The following is an 18242-nucleotide window of genomic DNA, read 5'->3' as shown; positions in this document are numbered from 1 at the left end:
CTGAAGGTATAGTCATCTCAAATAATTCTGGTCTCACAGACACTCTCTATCTCTCTTTCTCTCATTCAATGGCTTCCGTGTAAAGAAAGAGATAAAGAGTCAGTGAGATCAAATTCAGTTGAGTTGAATGTACTACATATCTACCAATAGAAAACATTTGTTATTAGATTGTTATTTTTTGATTCTGTCTCACCAGAGGGCGTCTATGACTATGTCGATACCGCTCTCAAATATATGTAAGCCATGGTTTCCGTTGCTTTCAACGTGCGTGGAGCGCTACTTGTTCTGTTCATTTTGGTTGCAGATTTCGTCTGAGACTGTTAAGAGACTGTTTCAAGGTAAGAACCCATCACTTCTGTAATCTGTTTCCATCCATGTGCTTCGTTACCTAAAATATGAAACAAATAATATTTTTTCACATAGTTATCTCATAACATAATGTTTATTGTTATATTTTTGCTTAATTACGTCAAATGTAAGTAAATTTGCGTTTTAAGTGATGATATGTAAATAGTCTCGTTCGTATGATATATTCCTTGATTACGACTTAAATACAGCTCTGAGTGTATTAAAAAATTTCAAATACTTTAGTAATATATTTTATTAGCTATCTGAATTAAATTGTTCTTTTTTTTTCTCTTTTTCTAAAGTCAATTCGAAGGTAGATTATTCTCTGAAAACGTGCTTTGGTTTACTCCGTGTTGGCAATCTCTGTGGCTTCAAGTTTGTTAATGTTTTTTCAGTAAGTATAGCTTTTTTTATTATGTATTTATGATATCTTTGTTGATACTATTTTTTAATATATGTCTATTATTTATATTATATTAAATTCTCATTTTTACATTTTATTGTTTTACTCTTTGAAATCTCCAAAATTAAAACTATTGCTATGTTCTTTTTACATAGTTGGAAATATTTGAATGATATTTATATCTATTATTTACATTTATAATGATGTGAGTTTACTGCCCCAGTCTGATTAGTACATGAAAGATTCAGTATTCTGAAATAGATTATATAAATTTATAAATACTATATTCAATTTATAGCCATCTAACATCCATACTTCTTTTTTGTAGAAAATGACCATCAATATTGAGCTGCAATATTTTGCAATGGATAATTTCTCTATTGGCAAGACAGGTAAATTCTTGGAATTACTATTCTCTTTTTTTCATTAGTGTTTTAAGTACTAATAATATGATGAATATAGCACAGCCTCAGTCAATCAGAAATATAGTGTAGATAGTGTATTCTGAAAATTTCAAATATATATTAATTTTTAATTTTTTAATATATAATTTCTATTGAAAAATACATTTCTAATTTCAGGTGGGAATAAAGAAAATGGTTAGAAATATGGCATGATCTGTGATGAAAACAAACTGCAGTTGTTATTCTGAAACAAATGAGATTTAAAAAAATGTGAAAGCACGCACAGCAGGAAAGCAATTCAGTTTCCCAGAGATGGATGATTAAAAGGTAATATGAACACCTTCGTTATTTCATTTATAAGATATTAAGATTTGCTGTGGATATGATGAATAGTATATAGTTATCCCTGTCATACACATACATGTGGTGATATCGTTTTACTGACATAAATTTGTTTTATAAAGAAAGGTAATGAATAATATATTTTATAGTAATCAAGCAAAATTTTTTTAACAGTGGAAACTATGGATGCACATATGCCAATAACCACTTTCAATGATCCACTGGCAATGAACAAAGTAAGTAGTATTTATTTTGAATAATTCATTTTTGCATATGTGTTGTAAAAATAATTTTATGATGATTTATTTGACAAGCATATGTCTGAATAGATTTTGATGCAATTTTTTTATTCTGATTAATATATAAATAGGTTTCAGTTATATCATTTCTAAACAACATCTTTGTATACTTTGAAATTAATTATTCTTTCACTTTGTTACAGATTTTCCGGTCAACTTTTCTGGTACTAACAATTTAGAAATTAGGTGAGTAATTGTGTAAAAAATTATATAGTTTATATGCTTATTAAAAACAGTGATGTTACACAAAAATATACGCTAATATGATTTACAATGATTACAACTTGCCCTCACTGAGTTTTTATATAAAATAATTAAATATTCAATTAATAAATTTTGATCATTTAATAATTCCGTTCTTTTCTTTTCCATAGATACGCTGCAACACAGAAGTATAAAATAAAGCTTCAGTGATAAAAAGGTACAATTATTTATACCTTTTTTTTTTTTTTCCTTTAATTAACAGAATAGTTAAAATCAATTTTATAATGATGCTTGCAATATACGCTATGAAGTTCAGTGATAGTAATTTTTTTTACTGAATTAAAAGTATAATTATATTTTTAATTATGTAGCTGTATAAAATACAATTTATTCCTTTTATATTTCAGCTAAATATAATATTTGGAATGACCTTAATGTAAACAAAATTAATGAAATAAGGAAAAAATAAATATGAATATTGATAATAATAATTTCTCCCTTCCTTTTTCTTTTATAAATATATAAGTAACAAGAGAGAGTTATTTGTAAAGAATCAACTTTATTCGATGATGTATTTGATACATTTAAATGGTACTATAAAATGTAATAAATCTTATTAGACTAGACGTGATGATAAAATTTAACAAAATAGAATTAATGCAGTGATAATTGCTTTCTAAATTATTTCATTACTACGTAATTAGTTATTGATATAATTAAAATAAATATTGTTACAGGTCGAAATATATCATAGGTATATACAAATTTATTAAAAATTTATGCAAATTTTACTGTACACTTTTTATGAATAATTTTACGTCTAATAATTCAAGTAATCTTTAAATAAAATCTCGAAATCGTTCGATCAGTCTAAATGTCTTTCATCTGCTTGTGTTTTTCATGAATTTCATCATTTTTGTCTTTTGTTCATTTACATAAAAAATTCGTTTAGTCTTACGTATTTCCTACTTTTTGGCATCAAGGCCGGTTATATGGAAACTTCTTACTTAGATTCACTTAAAACAATTAAAAATTTGCTCTAGTAATTAAATTTCAATCTTACACACTTTACGAAAAACAATAACAATCTTAGAGTGTAAGAAAGAAATATTAATAATTTAAATCAGAATACATATAGTGTTTTATACATATATGTATATATATATTGTACATAAAACTATTGGTATATGTGCATACATGTACATATTAAAAAGGAGAATATGCCTATATGCGTTGTTCGGTGTATTGAATTTCCTTGAAAAATCACTATTATATAATAAAATAATGCTACTTCTGAAGTTCCCATGAAAAATAATTATCTATTCAAATGCTTGAGATCTAATGTCTTTCCTCGGCATTTCAGTGGAAAATTCTATATATATTGCATTCCCAATTACAATATTAAGAGTCGTCGTTAAATTCTTGATTCTAAAAAAGAATATCGTTTAGATTCATTTAATGCTTCCGCTGATATGGATATATTTCTTTGTTGCACGCCAGGGTCTTAGGAACTTTTTTCAATCTTTTGTGCCTAACACTCTGGTCTGAAAATTCTAGGTTCAAATTAGTCCTTTCGTTTTATGCAACAAGTTCGAAGAGCACTTGCGCATTTTTTAACTTTCTCAAGGAACAGATTTACCATTGGTCTTACAAGGTCGAATATTTTACTATCTCACTAATCTCAATCAGTGAAGAGATTAACCCTCGCGATGCATTAGGACCCACGCATCGTTTATCGAGGGTTAATCATGAGAATTCGTACAAGTGCTTGCTACAAGTGTATCGTTAGCACCCTTTTTTTTGTTCAATGTGAATTACGGCACTTGTGATAATCTCGTCTTCTGTGCAGAGACAAGCTATGATACTGTGTTCTACACAGTGACATTTACGTTCAGACTACATGTTCGTCGTGCGTTACAACAAATGTCACAATTGTAATTGATACTCGGTGAGGGGATTAAATTCTTTTTGATGAGTCGAATTCGACGCCATAACGTATCCCCATAGACGCATGGCGGCAGCGCAGACCCTTTGTATCTCATCGACTTCCTCGAAATCGAGATCGGTCCGCCAGTGGAACGGTGCGACTTTGGAGTTTCTAAAGGTACTTGAAACGCCACCCACATCATTCTTCGTATGTGTATCCAAAAATTTTTTTACATTTATATGAAAGTCCAAACCATAAAAATTGTACAGCTCTTTCACGTATTTGTAGGGATCTACTGATAAGTCTTCGTAGCGCACTACTCTGTAGAACATTAAAAGGTATTTAAATTTTTAGTATTTTAGTATATATTTCATATGAAGTATTACGTTACTAAGAAAAGTTAAATGAGTTTCTTTAATACCGTGTAAAGTGTAACGATTTATTCATGTACATAATACATGAACTATTTTAAAAAATATTATAGAAGAATAGCATACCTGAATGAACGGGGATACTTCTTTATTAGTCGTATTGCTGCGCTATAATCTGAAACCATATCTGCGCATACTAATGCTGGATCCGAACAATCAGGGTTAGTGGGACACCATTCTCTATGTTTTCTTGATTGCAAGATTCCTCTTGGATCACGAACTAATAGAACTAGTCTGATCCCTAAACTAGAATATATTATTTATAAAATATATTGATATGATAGACTATTATTATATCTAATTTAATTGAAAAAATGGAAGAAATTTTTACTCTTCTTTTTCCAGAAGTTTCTCTGCTGCACGCAGTCTTAAACGAACGATTTTCATCGATTGGAAAGGAAATAGTTTACAAAATTTAGAAACGAAACGCGGATCCCAACAAATTTTCTTGTGTGCTTGACATTGTCTCCATAAATGGGTGTTATGATTAAAGAGCCAAGGATGTGTTTTACCAAAATCCAAATATCGATCTAAGGAAATTGGTACATTGAATAAGTTTTGTTAAACATTTATACTAGATATAATACAATATTCAGGACAATGAATTTACCAAGATTGTAAAAATCGCATCTTAGTAGAGATTCTAAATTTCTGAGAGCTTCATCGGCGAGTGGGGGTCCTCTAATTTGCACGATTCCAAAGTCGAGCAAAGGCTCGTAATGATAAAAATTTGCTGGATGTGCGTTTATAACGTCGCCGAGAAATGTGCTACCGCTGCGCCAACTTGTGAGAATGATGCTTCTCATTGGCCTTCCCCCCTTTTCCATTACGAAATCTTCCAACTTACTGCATAAATTACCATATAATTAAGCATTGTATGTACACATATACATAAATATTTGATGAATGAAGGTAAAACATACCTAACATTGACTCCGTATTTTCCATGAGGATACACGTAGTCTTCCATTTCTCTTTCAATCGCCCTCCTCTGTTGATCCACAACTTCTTGTATTTCCGAAAGAGTGACATTTTCTAAGGTTCCTCTAAAATATGTCTGTAAAGATTACATAATTAATATGTGGAATTCAAATTTCTTTGTATCTTAGTCCTTTATGACAAAAGCAAAGGCAGTAGCAAATGATAGACTTTTTACATAGATCTTTCAGTGCCCAATTAAATGTGTTGATAATTAGTTTTGTTAATTATTAGTGAAATAGTTAAACATCAAGCAGGTATGTTATACATTTTATTATATTATTGCATACTTTATTAAAAAATTTGTTGTAAATGTTTGGTCACTCTCTTCACAATTTTCATTTCATCAGATTAGACTGATGACAATACATGGATATGTACGTGCACGTGTTGCTTACCGTTACAGGTTCTTGAATTTTGATGATGCGGGGCCTTATCTCAACATCCTATATTCAAGAAAATATTGATATTTTAGCATTTTGACTGTGCAGATTACATTGTGAATATGACAATGCTGCTGACGTAACCAGGACAATATCTTTCTCCCTCTTTCTCTGCATAGGTAGCAAATTAGTGTCCAAAAAAGTGCAACAGTGCAAATAAAAGTATGTACTATTTTAATGTATGTTATAAAAAATAAAAATTAACATGCAGAATGTACAAATGAACCAAACTCCAATAATACATACTAATGAAGCGTAATACTTCCTAAAGTTTCTGTTAGTTTCAAATAATTAAAACTATGTATTTTACTTTATGTTAATCTCTTTATAAAATACATAATGTTTTTAGATTAGTATCAAGTTACCCTGGTCCTCCACCATTAATCGCAATACATCCAACAAGCTCAGATAATTGTAATCCTTATTGCTGCATGAAAAACAAAATAAGGGAAAGGAAAAGGTGGAAACAGGGAGAAAGAAAGCTGACGACTTGTGTGGCTCGATATGTTCACTGTTAGCATACGAGTGGAAATAAGTTAGGTGCAAAAGTTAGACTTTACCGTCAGAAAGAGCGTGTTTGGCGTGACTCAATTTAGAGCAATCCCCACCTCCGATTTTTTACTGACCGATATCACCGGCTGCAGTCGATGCTCGAGATAACTGCTGTAGCGTTGGTTTAATGCTAAGAAGAAGATACAAAGGGATGCCAGTCCTACCAGACCATAGAAGCTGAGGCGTTTTGACATCCTTGGTCCTGTAAAACATATGAGCTTGCATAATTTATACAAAAATAAATATTCCTTACATACTGCTACAAAATAGCTCTCTATTCTCTAAAATATCAAATATCTTTCACACAATGAATTACTATTAAAATTTCCTTAGCAGAAACCAAAATAACGCCCAGTAACATCTCTATCAAAGTCACACTCTCTCTTTGGTACTCCCAACAACAGCAAAGAATACCGATTTCGTAACATGCACGAAAGTCAACGTAAATCTCAATGCATCTTGCCATAAAAGTATCGGGCATGTCGATAATTTATTGCACCGCAGGATGCAAGGACGTCGAAATATCGTATTTGGCCTCTCACCTCACGATCGAGCAGTCGGTTACATTGGGAGGCTCCCGATCGAGGACGGGCTTGTTTTCGCAGAGCTTAGGAAGGCCTCACGTTTTTCTTGGCATTTTGAAGCGACGACGAGAAGCATGAGGGCAACGTGCACCGTTCATCGTGGAGAACTGACGCAGAGGCCCGTATTGCGGCTGGGACGAGCACACGAGCCGCGGATTCACGTGTGGACGTGCGTGAGACTCATCGCGCGTGCAATCGCGTAAGTACAGGATACACAAGGCCAAAGTGGTCCACGGCGAATGCTAGAGAGATGTCCCCGCTCCTCGTCGCTGAAAGCGCAATAATCGCGCTCACGGAATAATCAGACGGCCAACATCGAAATCCCCGCGAACGACAACTCTGCGTCACGTCGGCAATCACTTGTCGCGCGAGAGTTGATTATTATTTGATCGCACTGCAGGGTTTAATTCGATGCAGCTTTTCGCAAGTATTCCGATCGATTGCCGCAACGAACGATGCTGCTGTTTAAGTTTCTTCGATCGACTCGTGTTGAAATTTCTATGCGAACTTTAGATGGACTTGAACGCTTTGACGCGTGGGATTTTGAAATGATAGAATAGTTACAATAGGATGCTGAATTTCCTGTGTGACCACGATATCGCATGTAGCTGTATAGATGCTTTTATGTGAATGTGTTTTATGACCGTACGCATATTTTAGAGAAATATTTGTAGCTATAGAAGCTGTAGCTGTAGGATTTTTATTATTTTTTGATAATATTTTATCGAATTTACGACTATTCATACTTAGCTTTTACTTAGAAGCTAATGCTTGGTACTGTTCCTTGAGATAAGGATGGAATCAGTGAAAATTAGAATTATGAGCGTTTTGTGATAAGGAGTGTATATCTATATATTTTGAGCAATAAAGGATAAATGTTTGAAAGAGTAGGCTAGGCATTTATGATCTCTGAAATATCTAAAAGAATTATATGTAGCAAATAGATAAAGTTTTATCTATGAAATTCGTATTTCATTAAAAGATATCAAATTAAAAGTGGTTGCGGGCAAATGTTATTTTGTAGATTGTACGAAGTATTTAGATTGACTACTGACATATTAGCATTAATCTTGTTGTATAAAAGTACAATATTTTCTAATTTTTCTATTTAACAATTAACAGTTATAAAATTACCGACAGTATTAATTTTCTGAGAACTTGTTAGATGTCAGTACTTGCTCGTCTGCAGTGCTAAAATATTGCTTACTGTATATTAAAATTTTTTAGATGAATTTATTACTCTATTCTCAATGAATAAATATTTAAATTAATAATTATTAATAAAAAGAGTTTGGAAATTAATTTCTTTTTTTACAACACAATTTCTTGTCACACCGCCAGTTGTCAATAAATTATCATAGGATCTATAAAGCTTATTATATGATGCTAAAATGCTTTAAAATTGTTTATTTATTATTATAAAATAATTTCAAGAAATTTCCTTACTCTATAAATTATGGAATCCTAAAAGGGTAGCAAGGATAAAAATTTCTAACATTTTGAAAATATTAGTTCGTAAGCGCCATTACTAGATGGCGTTAGTAGCACTGTTTTCGTGTAGGAAACGATTTCCTTGAAATAAAAAAATTGTTAAAAAGTTAGTTTTAATAAATAATTAACAATATTGCTATTTCGTATCGTTACGTAATAATCTATAGAGGCCCTACAACGTTTCAGATAGCATATAAATGCATAAATAAACAAATTATTTATTAAATGTTAAATAGGTATGTTCCTTTATGGATCTCATTTTTATTTTAACTCAGATAATACATATTTAAATTGTAGATGCAAGATATAAAAGTTTACATCAAATTGGTTTTTTCTTAGAAGACAAATACCTACCTGTGATATACATACTACCCCATCCCCTTTCTCGCCATCTACCTGCTACTTTCTGAGTCTACTGAATTCGGACAAAAAGTCGTCATTCGTTCGGTGACAGTCGAAGTGCTCAGACCTTTTGAAAATTCAGTCGTGAATATTAAAGTACATGTCGTTTATCTATTTAGTCATTATTATTGCTTTCATATAGCCTCTAATACTACTTGTAATTATAATATTAAAGTTTTTATTTGAAATTTATTCTATATTTTAAGAAAAGTTTCGCTAACTTTTGTATCTCTTTTTTGTTCTCTATATTATGTTAATTATTTAGTTTGAACATGGAATTATGGTGTTTTGCAGTATATTCTTGGTTCAATTATTATTTAATCATAATATATTTATGTTTTTTTCAAATATATTTGTTCTAAATTCGTCTTTTTTGTTTATTGCAGGTCTCTGATTAGAATCAATGTGACAGGAATTGGCGCCAAAGTGAAGCTAACGCCATGACAGTTAATGATCAATTCAAACAAATTTCTATGGAGAATTGGTAAGTTTTATGTAAATATATATATATTTTTAATGATTTTTACTGTGCTTTTATTGAATTATTATTGTCTACAAAAAAGATTTTAAACATATTTCTTTTGTTTCAATTGACTTTTTATGTTAGTTTGATACTACAAAATAGCGATTCTTAAATTTCGAGAAAAATCGAGAAAGATCTTTTCTAGCATCATTTATATAAAGTTGTTTTACACTTTAAGCATTTTTACTATATAAAGGGACATACAAAATGTTTTCTAAGATTTGATTTAGAAATCAGTAATTATTTTATTTTATTCTTTTAAAGTTAATAAATTTTTAAACATGTTTGTAACTCCAATAACAAGTGCTTTTTATATAGTATCAGTAATTACTTAAATAAGCATTCAATTATTTATATTATTAAATATAAGACTATAAAATTTAAATATAATTAAAACACAACTACTATACTGCCCAACTATTCAGAAAGTCAGTAACTACATAAAAATGTTGAATTCAGTTTTTTGCAACTTTGAATAATTTCGAACACTTTACGTCTTGCTTTAATACAAAATAACAGTAAAATATTTTCAATAATTACTACTTTTCTTCATAGTTGGGTAATATGGTTTTTAAGTTAGGCATATTTAGGTCACTTATGTTAAATTTTGTACTCTATCTCGAATAGATACTTAAACAGAAGCTTTATTTAAACTTCTTGCTCTTATTCACAGAACAATAAAAAAAATTATTGTACAAAAAAACAGGATGTAGAAAGCTTTGCATGAATGAGACGAATAGATGAGTAGGTATAGTAGAGCTCTGTTTTCAATTTCAACAACTTCATCACGCTGCTACCTACTCAATCAGCATTATTTTATACACAATTACTAATCGTACCGCAAGTCCCTATATAATACAATTATTACCAGTACGACACGTACAAATCGAGCCAACGAAACTCTCCTCTAAAGTGGCGTCCTCACGCGAATTATCTCCTCCAACCCTCTACCGACCATTACCACCCCAGTACTCCGTTCGCCGCAGTCCTCTATCGGCGACTTCAGAAAGCTTCACCACAGCATGTGTGCCTACAGCATTCGCAATTTCGCAGGGCCCAGCGAGACAGTCGGATGCTGTTGCTCGAGCGGCACGGTCCGCGACGTGGGGAGAGATATCGAAGCGAGTCGTGGTTCTTATCCCTTTCTCTTGCACGATGTCACGCTCGTAATTCAGACTTCTGAGCTGCATCGTCGGCAACGGTCCACCCAACGCACAGTATCCATCACGCTTCTCTCGGTGTCCTCCTCTCGTTCTCTCTCCCTCGGGGGAGCGGGTCGACAGCTTGATACCTTCGCGGGGTGCACGTACTCGAAGTGGCAGCGAGACCTCGTGATCGAGCTGGCCGAGAAGAGACGTGAATCGCCACGAGCCTCGTGCCGAGAAAAACTCGAAAGGCGAGAGAGACATTGGGACGCTGGCGTGCATCGTCCACGATGCGCCTTGTCCCGTGGTTTTTGTGACTGAACGTGATCGGGGTATCTCATTGGTGTGCGAGTGACAGTGGCGGAGGCTGTGCCAGAGAGCCGAGCCCGCGGGAGAGCTCGAAAAATCGTGCGCGACACTTCAGCGAAACCCTGGACCAACGCAGGGGGATGCCACGCTGAGAGGGGTCCACGGTAAGCCTGGCCACTTGTGCTTCCTTTTTTCGGCTGTTGGAATTTCAGCAGCGGCCACTGGTTCGACCGCTTCTTCGCTCGTGTTTTTTCGACAGAGCCGAGCCTTTGTTTATACCGGCTAAAATAGAGGAGCTAAATTACGCATTGGTGGGTCATCCACCAGCGCTGCCCTACATACAAGGGGGTTGGGATATGTTTACCGATTTCTGTTCGCTGGGTTCCCTTCTTTGAAGTTTTTAATTATGGAAAGTAGGTTGCGAGGGAAATTTCGGGATCGGTGCTGTAAACGTTGTTGCGGCGAACGGAGCGCGAGCGTTTTAAGTGTTGGGTAATCGTCGAGTCTAATATTCTGGGTAATTGAATTTCTGGAGTGGGTTAGGAGGGGTAAATTGTTCCTTGGAAGTGTGGACATAGTATCTCGGCTTAGTTTTCGAGTAAGTGCAAATTCAGGAGTGAAGATTTTTCTTATGTATTTTGCGCCGGGACTTTTGAAGCATAGAGATTTCAAATATTTGATACTTCAGAAGTGTATGAACTCTAAATGAGTTGTAACTGGCGTTAAGTATTCGTTTGAAATATTCGAAAGTTGCGATAAATATACTGGGCAACTGTTTTAAATCAGATTTAATTACAAGGGATAAAATTGAAACACATAATTTGCAATATATTAGAATCAAATGTAATGGTACTACGTTGGTCATAAATTTTTTGTGTTCGCTAAACCCCACGTTTATGGAAACGTTAAAAACTGTAATTATTACAGTATATTAAAGTTAGATGACAATACTGTATTAATTATAGAGTTTTTATAATATCAGTTTTGAATATCAGCATAGGGTCAGTGGCACGTTCAATCATCAAACTCTGTATTTTACACGCTTTATATTGTATATTTTGATAAAAAAGAATTCCAACTGTTACAAAAAAGAACCGTATCACATGACAGACACGATTTAAATCGATTAGTACCGATGGTGCGATACAAATCTCGTTTCGTTCGATTTTGGAATAAGCTACAACGACCACGATCATAAATCGTAAATTTGCTTCTATCTGTTTCAACGAAAATTAGCGTAAATTCTGTTTTGAAACTGATTCTTTAGGTAAACATTTTCTAGCAGTATAATGAAAATACTGGCTAAATTATATTGTGCGCGCGCGTGTACATAGGAAGTTCTTCCTCTTTCCATTAGGGCTTGCCTCGATTTTCTTGCACAGACGCGGAGATTATTCCTTCGAAATTTAATTGCGTGTCTCAACCTTTTGGCTGCTATCCAGGCGACAAAAACGAAAAGGCTGACCCAGTGAATCACGATTCTTAACGTGACGCGTAGAAAACTGTGCGACTGAAAATACGGGGTGAAATTTGTGCAAGTGTGTCAGACAATGACTATACGTATAGACGAAGGGAATCGTTGACAATATACAGTCGGATACATATGCACACAGTAGAGCTTTCTGTATCCGAGGTAATGGGGCGACAAGTGTTCCAGTAAGACAATTTTGGAATGCTAGAACAATCACTTTCAGAAGTTTATTAATTCGAGTAGAAATCGACGAAATTAACAATTTTTGCAATACTTTAAGATAACATTATTTTTGTTGTTGTTAAGTTACATGGATTCTATAAAATTAGATATTATATCTCAAACCATAGAAGTTCGTTTTGAAATGCCTCAAAAACGCTTCGATGTGGAAACGCAAATTTTCATCGTTATCTTCGTTTTATTATTTCAGCTTGTGTAAATTGATATACAAGGTAATTTCTGTCAGTATTAGCGTATTTAAAGCAGGAAAGTACGTGTGTACCATATACATGCATGTCGACAACAGGTGTCAAAAATTTTCGAAAGTAATTCTATATGCCAAAATAAAACGAAAATGAAGAATGATGAAATTGGATGTGGGGTTTCGTTTCCTCATTCTACTGATCTGTACATCTGATCTGTCTAGTGTACATACATTAACAGTATAATAAATCTCTTGGCAAGAAACATTTTACGCTCTTTCTAAATGTATCTTTAATATTTCATCTTATTTTGGAATGTAGAATCACCTTAAAATTTGTGACACGTCTTGTCGAACACCCTGTATGTTGTCTACGAATATTAAGTTCATATTTGTTATAGAAAAAGTCAAAGTTGAAAAGACATTCTATTCAAATAGGTACATACTAAACTACTGTATCATATTACGTGTTACCGCTACTGTATTACGACTCGAATTGAAATCAGACTACTGTACAGTAGTGAGGCATAAAGTAACTGCTGTTCTTCAATCGATTGATACTTTAGGGATATCTAATTAATGACCAATCAGTGATAGTTATATAACAGAGATTATTTCACAGTAATATAATAAAATAAAAGTAGGAGTAAATTACATATAAAATTAGGGGGAACACACTCGAAGAGCTTTCTCTTTCTAAATCGATGGTGACAATCACGAACGCAAACAATTACAGCACTCACTTTATTTGCGGTAACAATTTAATGGAATCAGAGATTGCTTCACAGTGATTTTGATTAACCCGTAGTTCTATGGAACGAATAGAAGGAATTTCAATGTCTAGAGAAAACTTCAAAATAAAAAGTGTTTTAAACATATATCTTGAAAAAGTATTTAATTTGAAGCAATAAAAGGCAGGAAAGAATGAACTGTTTACAGTGAATTTAAAATATATACACTGTGTCTAGTGAATTGTAGTGCAACTAACGAGGGGATTTGTTATATAAAAATAAGTAAAATATGTAGAGCAAAGGTGTTTGATTGTTTGCTTAATTTCTAAGAAAAATAATTTTGAACATGATCTTTGATCATTTATTTCACGAAATAATATGAAGCCATTATCTTCAGAAAGAAAAAGTATAGGTATGCATGCATTATCATAACCAAAAATGTTTCGACGCATTCCATTATCTTCAATCAATCGTAATATGCTTTGGCTTTTAAGGTCTCTAAAAGTAAAAGTAATTCTCTGTTTTAGATACTTAAAACTTATCATTTTATTATTATAAACGTATAAGTGTCTGCATTATAATCTAAAGCAGCAGTTTGATTATGCATGTACGTGTTACTATAACTATAGAAGTATCCATATCACGTGAATAATAAACAGTATTAATAAAATTCATTCATTTCTCTCAGCTATTAGACGAACGACCAAACAAGTTGATTCTATTTATTATACATTTATTTATTTTTCTCTAACGAATCACCTTTTCATTATCTATTTATACTACAATTTTACAGACACCGCGTATATCACTGTATATATGAATCTCAATAATAAATTCACGCAAAAGGCACGTCACTGTGACTTGTAACATCGGAAAACCAAGCGTTGCGTGGCCAGAGTTCAGTCACATCACGTTTCTGTCTGTTTATTCTCTTCGTCTAATTTTTCTCTCGAAGGCAAAGGGGCAGGGGAATTTAATGAATAGCATTACCAACTTTTACACGAAATACGCAAGGAATGTTTGCGATTTAGGAGGGTAATTGTCCTCCATGAACACGGATGCATAAGTCAGTCGTTGGTAAGGGGAGCATTAGCGAATGAACCGTGGAAAAATTACTCGGCCAGAAGGCTTTCGTGCGGCATTGTCGCTCTGTTGAATACGTTCAGAAACGAATGAGAGAATTATAATCGATAGGAGGGAAGCACACTCATCTGTCGATCCATTCGTGTGTGGCTCGTGGCACCGAACTTTTATGCAGATTGTAGATATATATATTCTATGTATAGAATGATCGCGCGATTTGGTTCCTTTGAGGCTCAGAATGCATTTTCTCCTTTTCTGATGAATTTCTTTTTTCGCTAGACGCAGTATACAGGAGGTATTAACCCTTTGGGCATAAGACGTTTTGTAGCCCGTGTTTTAATTGGGATGACAGAACAATGGACATGACTTTATTTCATGCGATAATATTGAATGTAAATTTTTGTAAGTAGTTTATTTAGTTATTAGACACTCGTTAAGAAGTGATTTTATTTATAATTAGATCCTTGGTTCTAGCACTTCAGTTTTACAATTAGACTATTTTAAGATATTTGATGAACAACCTTTTCTTCCATCGGATAAATATTTAAAGCTCATACAGTCTGAATTATTGGATTTAAGGATTGACTTTTTCTTTTGAAAATCTCAGCAGCTTTGTTAAATCGTAGGATGGAAATTATATTTTTTAAAGATAGTAATGAATATTCATTTATTCGACAGATTTTTTAATCTTGAGGTTTAATGTTGTATTGTTGATTAAAAATTCTAGTATAAAAGAAAAATTTGTTACTGGTTTTGAAATTTTATCGTATCATCTTACTGAAATTATTCTAAGCATTCTTTTTCCTTGGTTTCAGTACATACTGTGTAACTTTCCACTTAGTAATTTTTCTCTACTTAAGGATGACGGCACGTTTTTCACAAATACATAAATTCAACTAGTTGATTCACTAATGGCTAATGAATTTTAAACGTGACATAAATATTTTATTTCTACTTCTAGAACTTTCATACATCACATTTGCCCCGATTGAGATAATGTGCTCTTACATGGACATATATGTACATACGTATACGATACACTATAGAATGTTCTACGCTCACCACTACAGTCACTTAAAGCGAACGAAATTATCGTTTATTATTTGCATGCATAATGGAAAAGATAAAACTTCCAAATATACGAGTTACTCAGTGTTGATAATAAGTAAAATTAAACACACAGTTTATTACAATATCCTCGAAACGTGTCCAAAAACAGTTAATGTAAACTACTTGCAACTCTAAGATCAGATTTTAAAGATAAATGTTCGACAATCGCTGCGAAGCAATTAGATACAAAGAACAGCTGAAATTAAAATCTTCAAATCAAACCCTCTTCGATTCTGCAACAGTATAATTTATGAGGAAGATTTAAAATTCCATTTCTGCACGAAAAATGTTACAATTGTCGAATAGTTTGCGAAATGAAAGAAACGATAATTGGAACTACCTTGGGATGTCTTTTTCTCGTTTTTATTTAACTCAAGTTCCGTCATTCACACCGTTAGTCTGGCGTGCGTAATAGAGTTCCCAGATTTTTTGTGGCCGATTCAAATGAGTCAGAATGGTACGCAACATTCTAATGATCGGTTATTCATATTCTCAGCGTGGTACCTTTATCACTCTCCGGTTTCCGTTTCTGTCTCTTTCCCTCTCACTTAGGAAACTATCGAACGGATTACCGGCCAACGAGTCTGTGGCATAAATTTCTGCGTTTCTGGCTTATCTTCATCTCCTTCCTCAAAGCATGCAAATTCTTCGAGGCAGAGCCCGGCGGTCCCTAATATAGTAACCAGAAATGCAACCAGGACGAGATCCTGCGTCCGTTTCACGGTTGTCAGGGCATCCTCTTAAGTCTACTCGTTTTTGATTAAATTTCTTCGTTGACGAACTGGGTAACGTGGTCGAATAGAGCGTTTATAACCAGCCTTTGTCGAAACTTTGACAAAACTAAATGACACTACATTTTTTTCCAGATTAATCTAACTCGAAAAGATTAGATATATTTATATCAGCCATTAGTATGAGCCATGTAGTTTGACCTCATTTCTAATATCATATTTTATTTATATGTAGGCGCTAATTAAGTGTCGAAACACTCGAAATTGTGTGCGTAGGTGTTTTTATATTTAGTATTTGTAAATAGTTAACATGTTATTTGTTTCTTTTTTATTTTCATTTTATGCTTTAAGGTTTTGAAGAAATTTGATGAATTGTACGTGTGTTTGTATTGATATATTTTTCAACGTACATCTAGTTGCTATAAATTTATAACATAGTAATAAATACATATCTGTTTTCTCATTTAATAGTTATGAATGGGTTTTATGTTATTTCTGTTTTGTATACATAAGTTATGAACCATTAACGTACATATTGATTTTTTCTAAATGCGACAATTTCGAGTTCATAACGTGGTACGTATTACGTGCTTTTGCATTCAGTTATAAATGTCTCTCATATTATCAGTTCTCTATCGAAGGCAAAATTCATAAATTTTTGGTATATGTTACTGCATTTTATCATGCTCAGAAGTTGTAGTTTGGTCACGTAATACAAACGTACAACGTGTTTTCAGTCCTCCGATCACAAGTTGTACAAATATTATTGTTCTCTTTTCCTGGTACATGCACTTTCTTTATATACAATGTTACAACATGTGTTATGCTTAATAATTCAGCGCAAAACTACGTTCTTTTTTAAACGTTACAAAACTCCATTTGCAACTTTACATACTCTCTAACTTCATTTAATGTTATTTAAAATTAAAATAATATTTTTTATTTTTCTAATATTTTTGAAGAACAGTGAAGATAGTAAAAAGAGATCTATCATTTTGTTTCTTCATATAAAATCGTCTAACTTTCATCAAAATCGCAATAAAAAATTAATATACATATAGGTATGTATATAGAAGTTCCACATAAACTTCTGTTATAAATTATAGTTCCACTAAACTTTACGCAAACTTCTATTAAAAAGAAGTTGAAGTAAATTTCAATTGCGTAACTTTCGACAATGGGAGTTGTTTTTTGAACAACAAGTTATATATATCCTTAATATTTTTCAAGTATATTACATTCACGTGAGTTATATTTCTAAGCGATTCTAAATCACGAAACTTGGTTTTTAGGAGAAATGTTATTACTTAGAATAAGTCATAGAAAAACTATAATCGATCATAGTTCTTCCATACAAACTGAACACAATTTTTTAATAATAAAAATATCCTGAAAATAAAAATTGCCCTCCAATAAATTGTACATCACATTTTATTTATTTAAATCAATTTGGGTTTTACAGCACTCTTTAAAATTATGTCAGTATTTCCTTGTGTTTTCAACTAAACCCTCATAAAAAAGTGCTATAATCTAATTCAGAGTATAAATACCTACACATTCCGCTTAGCTTCCGCGTTTTCGTCGGTTTTAAGGTCCACATCCGGAAATAATTAGCCACCCCCCACCGAAAGCAAATAAAGCCCATGAACACGTAAATACAAGCGTCGCGTAGTTTGCGCGAACGATACGACTGGCCCGTTCAGGCAGATTGTTTTTCGATGGGGGAAAAAAAGAGCTGAAATATCGCTACAGCCGCGGTCAACCAGGTTGCAACATGTGCGTGCCATACGGCGCGACGATCGAATTTCGACGCCACGTTTGGCCGTGATTCGTGAAATTGGGGCTCTATTGTCGGGCGTTCTACGCGAAAGTGGATTGCTTTCGAGATACTTTTCGCAGCTCCGCTGGAA

General features: G+C 33.1%; 3 protein-coding genes and 1 long non-coding RNA gene across 6 annotated transcripts in view; 3 read left to right on the top strand and 1 right to left on the bottom strand.

The window, feature by feature from the left end:
• Positions 1–211: 211 nt before the first annotated feature.
• LOC143180061 (uncharacterized) lies at positions 212–2509 on the top strand. The gene is made up of 8 exons (XM_076379587.1): positions 212–338; positions 651–742; positions 1080–1143; positions 1333–1481; positions 1670–1733; positions 1940–1982; positions 2171–2217; positions 2408–2509. The coding sequence occupies exons 1-4, from the start codon at positions 212–214 to the stop codon at positions 1353–1355; spliced, it is 306 nt and encodes a 101-aa protein (XP_076235702.1). The 3' UTR covers positions 1356–1481; positions 1670–1733; positions 1940–1982; positions 2171–2217; positions 2408–2509.
• A 235-nt stretch (positions 2510–2744) lies between these two features.
• Positions 2745–7479, bottom strand: LOC143180843 (carbohydrate sulfotransferase 4). 2 transcript variants are annotated; one of them, XM_076380842.1, is made up of 8 exons: positions 6874–7479; positions 6406–6533; positions 5735–5782; positions 5282–5415; positions 4969–5204; positions 4690–4888; positions 4425–4604; positions 2745–4248 (listed from the first exon to the last, which is right to left on the bottom strand). In XM_076380842.1, the coding sequence occupies exons 2-8, from the start codon at positions 6523–6525 to the stop codon at positions 3927–3929; spliced, it is 1239 nt and encodes a 412-aa protein (XP_076236957.1). In that variant the 5' UTR covers positions 6526–6533; positions 6874–7479; the 3' UTR covers positions 2745–3926. The 2 variants fall into 2 exon arrangements, with proteins under 2 accessions (XP_076236957.1, XP_076236958.1); XM_076380843.1 differs by lacking the exon at positions 5735–5782.
• Positions 5288–6587, top strand: LOC143180845 (uncharacterized). The gene is made up of 3 exons (XR_013002192.1): positions 5288–5593; positions 5743–5941; positions 6129–6587. It is a non-coding gene; the product is annotated as an uncharacterized LOC143180845 (long non-coding RNA).
• Positions 7480–8859: 1380 nt separating the features above from the next.
• The window catches only part of LOC143180970 (beta-1,4-glucuronyltransferase 1), a 51198-nt gene continuing 41815 nt past the window's right edge, over positions 8860–18242 (top strand). The window contains exons 1-2 of one of the 2 annotated variants that reach the window (XM_076381069.1): positions 8860–8904; positions 9195–9292. The gene's annotated coding sequence lies outside the window, so the exon portion shown is untranslated. Of the gene's footprint in view, positions 8905–9194; positions 9293–10391; positions 10950–18242 lie in introns of those variants that run through there. The other variant, XM_076381068.1, reaches the window with a different exon arrangement.

Source organism: Calliopsis andreniformis, chromosome 6 (genome assembly GCF_051401765.1).
Source record: "Calliopsis andreniformis isolate RMS-2024a chromosome 6, iyCalAndr_principal, whole genome shotgun sequence".
NCBI lineage: Eukaryota > Metazoa > Arthropoda > Insecta > Hymenoptera > Andrenidae > Calliopsis > Calliopsis andreniformis.
This window is presented reverse-complemented; position numbering and strand designations above follow the sequence as displayed.

Coding starts and splice junctions, on each gene's coding strand:
- LOC143180061 (XM_076379587.1), top strand. CDS start 212: ATGTCGATACCGCTCTCAAATATATGTAAGCCATGGTTTCCGTTGCTT. Junction 339..650: donor TGTTAAGAGACTGTTTCAAG/GTAAGAACCCAT, acceptor CTTTTTCTAAAG/TCAATTCGAAGGTAGATTAT. Junction 1,144..1,332: donor TTTCTCTATTGGCAAGACAG/GTAAATTCTTGG, acceptor TTCTAATTTCAG/GTGGGAATAAAGAAAATGGT.
- LOC143180843 (XM_076380842.1), bottom strand. CDS start 6,525: ATGTCAAAACGCCTCAGCTTCTATGGTCTGGTAGGACTGGCATCCCTT. Junction 5,783..6,405: donor GACTGCAGCCGGTGATATCG/GTCAGTAAAAAA, acceptor TCTTGAATATAG/GATGTTGAGATAAGGCCCCG. Junction 4,889..4,968: donor ATGCGATTTTTACAATCTTG/GTAAATTCATTG, acceptor CAATTTCCTTAG/ATCGATATTTGGATTTTGGT.